Genomic DNA, 5,532 nt, shown 5'->3' with positions numbered 1-5,532 from the left:
TTCACTGAGATGTCCTGATTGGGAAACATGTTGTTTTATGCTCAATCAAAGTAAGGTCCTTTTTTTATGCATATTCACAGTGTGGCTGTATAAATTGCATTTCATGGTTTTTCTAATGTTTCTAATGTTTGTTAATATGTTGTTTATAGAAGGACTCCTTTGACCTAGCATCCTTAGATGTGCATTTCTGGCATTTATGACTGCATGGTACATTTTGAAAATATAAAGGACTAATTTCCCTGCATTGCATCTCCTTACTTTGGGTCATCGAAACTGGATATTAATTACAAGGATAAGAACTATTTACATCTGCCTTTTCTACAAGGTTTCTTCTTTCGCTTTTGGACTGGGACATATAAGTATAACCATCTTCATTACATGAACATTTTGTGCTCGTATTGTAACCTCATTTTATATATAGACATATTTTTGTATTGGTTCTCTTGGGTCTTTTTGTACGATTGGTTTATGGTATGTTATTTTTGCTTTGGGGTTTATTATTGTGAATTTCATTTTTGTTGTTTTTCTTTTTCATAATATATCTCTGCTAAGAAAATCAGTTGTGTGTTCTATGGTTCAACCTCAACCAGTTTAATGATTGTGAGAAGTTGGTAGGTAGATCCCTCCCAAAGGAAAAAGACTTTCAGATTTATAACTATTACTCATAGAAGTACGAGTTTGTTATAATAGTATACACAGAATTACAGTATTTAAGTATTCATGCAAACATAATCTGTTATGTCTTAATTGAACGTTTGGGGAAAAACATCTGATGTGCAACATTATATTAGATCTGTGCATTACAATAGGTCTTAATATAGGCCGCCTCATTAATGTTAATCTAACAATAAAAATCACTCGCTGCTCTTGATTGAACTGCTTTTGTAGTTTTAATAACCAATTTATTTGTAATGAACACACTAAAGGGATTTTACATTTCATTATTTTGTTTTTCTTGAATGCTTTTTGTTTAGATGTAAAATGAAAAAGGTAATGCATTATTTGTTTTGTTTTTTCTTATATTTGTTCTACTGTTTTTTTTGTTTTGTTTTTTTGCATCTGTTCTTATTTATAATAACAAAGATAAAATAAAAAATAGCTATATTGTGACTATTAATACAGTAATTATTATTAAGAAAAGAAGTGGAGGAAAAGATGCATGTTGCAGGTGATTTTGCTTTGGAACCTTCAGAAAACTTTAACTCGATTTTTATCAAAATCGACTTTGCTGACTCTATCGACTTCAATCAGGTGTAGCTCAGTCATTTTTCGTCCGATTCCAACAAATCATACATCATTCTGAAGGTCTTTTAATGGAGAATGTGAGTCATGTTTGAAAAATTGCTCATTGTGACTCATTTTGCCAGTACAGGTCACATAATACAGTGCCAACCACTAATATTGGCACCCTTGGTAGATATGAGCAAAGGTGGCTGTGAAAATAAATCTGCATCGTTACAATTTTTTTTAGCACACCAGGGTAACTAGGAGCATGAAATTGTCCAGCCATTACTTCCTGTTCCACAGGATTATAAATTGAAGGACACAAAGGCCAAATTCCCTTAATTATCCATCACAAATTGTAAAACCAAAGAATATAGCCTAGTTCTGATGTGCAGAACAAGATCGTTGAGCTTCACAAAATAGAAAGTGGCTGTAAGAAAATTGAAGGCATTGAAAACCCCCATTTCCACCATCAGGGCAATAATTAAGTTTAGTTAATTCCAATTAACTAAAGATATTACAGATCTGCCTGGAAGATGACATGTGTCTGTATCGTCCTAATGCACAGCGAGGAGGAGAGTTTGAGTGGCCAAAGACTCTCCAAGGATCACAGTTGGAGAATCGCAGAGATTAGTTGAGTCTTGGGGTCAGAAACAGCCCCTACATCTAGGGCTGTCACGATTATGAAATTTGGCTGACGATTAATTGTCTAAAAATAGTCGCGGCTATTGCGATTAATTGCTCTTCTGTTTCTTTTGGTGTATGACTCCCCCTTGTCTCGTATAAAAAGCACAATAATCGCGGTTGGTTAGATCAAATAATCGCGATTAAACGGTTATTTAATTATCGCGACAGGCCTATTCCATTAAATCTTAATAATCAAAAGCATCTCCAATTAATTGATTTTATTTATTAAATTTTTTTTTTTTTTAAAGTACTTTTTTTTTTCAGAAATACTGCACATTTACACTTTTCTCCTAAATAAATTCTGGTAAATAATATTTCTGGTAAATACTCCTTTAAAAAGTGTTTTTTGATTATAATTTTATTATTAGTAGACTACGTGGATATGTTGTCATTCTTACACTATAATACTGAACTTTGATTTCAGTGATTTGGATTATGAGATGGACACTTGCTTCTTGCACTCTATGTTGCACTTTACTTTTGGATTTCATTTGGTTTAATGAAATATAGTTTAATAAAATATTCTGAAGTAAAATAGATTTTTTTTGTGGGATGCCACAAAATTAATCGTGTAGATTAATCGATAAATCAGTCGATAGATTAATCGAAATAAAAATAGTCATTAGTGGCAGTCCTAGTTGTGGGCCTGTTTTTCTGCTGGAGGTCCTGGACATCTTGTTCAGATGCATGGCATCATGGATCCTATCAAATACCAACAGATAAAAAATCTAAACCTGACTGCCTCTGTTAGAAATCTTATAATAGGCCGTGGTTGGATCTTCCATCAGGACAATGATCCAAAACAAACATCAAAATCACCACAAAAATGTGTCACGGAGCACAAAATGAAGCTTCTGCCATGACCGTCCCAGTCCTCTGACCGGAACCCTGTAGAAAATGAGTGAAGTGAACTGAAGAGGAGAAGCTGTGAATCTGAAGGATCTGGAGAGATTCTGTCTGAAGGAATGCTCTCTGATCTCTTGTCAGGTGATCTCCAAACTCATCAGGCATTATAGGAGAAAACTCAGAGCTGTTATCTTGGGAAAAGGACGCTACAATAATTGTATGCCAATAATTGTGGCTAATGTGAACTAGAGAAAAACATTTACTTCATATAAGATTCCCCCCCCACGTTCCACTGTTTTACTTCAATGATATGTTAGAATTTTTTGAATGAAAGATCAAAAGGATAAACGATGCAGATTTATTTTCACAGCCGCCTTTGTTCATATTTACCAAGGGTGCCAATATTAGTGGTTGGCACTGTATATGAACCATTATTGGTGATGTAATGATAGAGTAAAATTCACAAAGTTAAAATACTTGTTACGTTGAGCTTAATATTAATAATAATAATAGTATTATTTTCAAATAATTGCTTTTGTTTGAGTTAGAATAACACAAAATGACTTGAAATGCCATCCCTATGAGAAACACATTTAGACAGCAGTAGCATGCAGATCCTCAAACGCATGTTTCCAGCCTCCACCTTTAGTTGAGTTTCCCTCATGACGGCTAAACACTGACCTGTGAGCGAGACAGTGGCCGGCAGGCGGAAGAGCGTGGCCTGTGTGGCAGCTTGTGTGTGTGCGGGGACAGCGGCGGCGGCGTGGCTGTTTTGCGTCTGTGGACACTGTATGGCCAGAGAGTGTGTCTGCAGCTGACTGAGAGGAATAGTGTGTGTGCCAGGAGGAAGAGTAGTGCCTGCGGGACACACAGCGACACCCTCAGCAAGCCAAGCAGAGCAGCATGTGCACCAAACAAGGCCTAGTCACTGCAAGTGTGGATTTTTGACGAGACAAGATTTTAAACACAAATCGTAAAATATCCGAGTATCCATCATAAGTGTTTGATATGTGGGTCAATGACAAATAAGAATGTTTACAATTAAAAAGGAAAAAAATAAAAATCTAGTTTAAAACAAATGCCAAATTATTAGAATTGTAATAATTGCATTCATTTTGGTTTAATGTTTTTCGAAAAACTTTTAAACTATTTTAAATAAATATGTAAAAAATGTCAAGTGGTGTAACCATCAAAAGTAATTAACAGATAAGAGTGTACACATACTATTAATAAAAAATAAAAATAAAACTTTTTGCAATAAAATTTCATTTTCAATTTTTTTTTATACTAATTCTTAAATATTATTAGATTTTAGGGAGTTGCACCACATGACATTTTACAACCTAAACTAACCTTGCTTTGTCATAAAAAGGTCAATATCTGATATTTTAGTGCTAGATCTGATATTTTAAGACAATATTGTTATTTTAGTCTCACTGAGGTAGTATTATAGGAAGTTTCTATTAAGATTTTTACGGTGGCCGAGAAGTGCAAAGCCAATCACAATTCTGAAAACAAAATAACAAATTACAAACGCAAATGTAAGTCTAAAAAACTAAATAACAATTCAGAAAGCACAACAACAATTCAGAAAACATTATAACAAGTCAGAAAACATTGTGTTTTCTGACTTGTTATAATGTTTTCTGAATTGTTGTTGTGCTTTCTGAATTGTTATTTTGTTTTTTAGACTTGCATTTGCGTTTGTAATTTGTTATTTTGTTTTCAGAATTGTGATTTGCTTTGCACTTCTCGGCCACCGTAGATTTTATATCAGGTTTGAAAAAATAATAAATAAGTAAATAAATAAAAATAAAAACAAATAATAAAAATATTTGTATTTATTATTATTTTCATTTATATATTATTGTTTATTAGACCCTTACACAGACGGATCAGTTGGAAGCAGAATTCAAAGTGTGCAGACATGCAAGCAAGCAAAAAATGTATGTGTATTAAAACACAAAGATGTCATGCAAGCTGATGCAATGCATCATGCAAAACCCCTCTGGAAAGTCAAATAAGACTGAATCTGTGAAAGTGAGAAAAATAACATGCAACAAAGGAGTGAATAAATGAACAGAAGCCCCACCTGGCATGAGCGTGAATCCGCTGGGCAGCTGCATGACTCCCGCCGGAGAGCTTTTGAGCACCGTGCCGTTCGCACTAGAGACGCTCTGAGCGTTCATCCCTGCAGCCAACGGCCAACAGGTGGTGCTGGAGAGCGACAGGGCGCTGCTCTGAGTGTGCATGGAGACGGAGGAGGAGGAGGGAGAGGAAGAGGCAGACGACTGTGTGGTGGTGCTGTTGGTGCCTCCGGGTAAAGTGGCAGCAGTGAACATCGGCTTGATCATTTCCTGCAACAACACAGACAGAAATAAAACTTTACAATGAAGTTCCATTTGTTAACTTTACTTAATTTATTAGTTAAACTACTTAAAATGTATTAATCTTGATGTTAACTTTAAGATTTACTAACACATTATTAAAATCAAAAGTTGTATCTGTATGAACCTGAGCTAGCATGAATTAACAATGAACAGTTGAATTTTTATTAACTTTTAATAATTAATGATAATTATTTTTTATTAACTTTAAAGATTAATCAAAACGGCAACAAATGTAGTGCTCATTGTTAGTTAATATTACTTCATGCATTTACTTACATTAACTAATGGGACCATACTGTAAACTGTTGCAAAAAGATTTTTAGGAGCACAAATTAAGGGGAACAATCAATATTATTTTTTGTCGCAGTATAGATATGAAACTGTC

The 5,532-nt window shown here is 34.3% G+C and overlaps 1 protein-coding gene across 5 annotated transcripts in view; it reads right to left on the bottom strand.

The window, feature by feature from the left end:
- Window positions 1-5,532, bottom strand: part of LOC107720394 (serum response factor-like) — a 26,500-nt gene that overhangs the window by 7,162 nt on the left and 13,806 nt on the right. For 2 of the 5 annotated variants that reach the window (XR_001637609.1, XM_016528087.1), the window contains exons 3-4: window positions 4,850-5,114; window positions 3,439-3,615 (exon numbers count right to left, since the gene is read on the bottom strand). Coding sequence is in view for 4 of the 5 variants with exons in the window: in XM_016528087.1 (XP_016383573.1) it covers window positions 3,439-3,615; window positions 4,850-5,114 (442 nt within the window). In the remaining variant the exon portion in view is untranslated. The remainder of the gene's footprint in view (window positions 1-3,438; window positions 3,616-4,849; window positions 5,115-5,532) is intronic. The other 3 variants (XM_016528089.1, XM_016528090.1, XM_016528088.1) reach the window with 2 other exon arrangements.

The sequence above is a fragment of the Sinocyclocheilus rhinocerous genome, unplaced genomic scaffold, assembly GCF_001515625.1.
Source record: "Sinocyclocheilus rhinocerous isolate Xijiao unplaced genomic scaffold, SAMN03320098_v1.1 scaffold391, whole genome shotgun sequence".
Taxonomy (NCBI): Eukaryota; Metazoa; Chordata; class Actinopteri; order Cypriniformes; family Cyprinidae; genus Sinocyclocheilus; species Sinocyclocheilus rhinocerous.
This window is presented reverse-complemented; position numbering and strand designations above follow the sequence as displayed.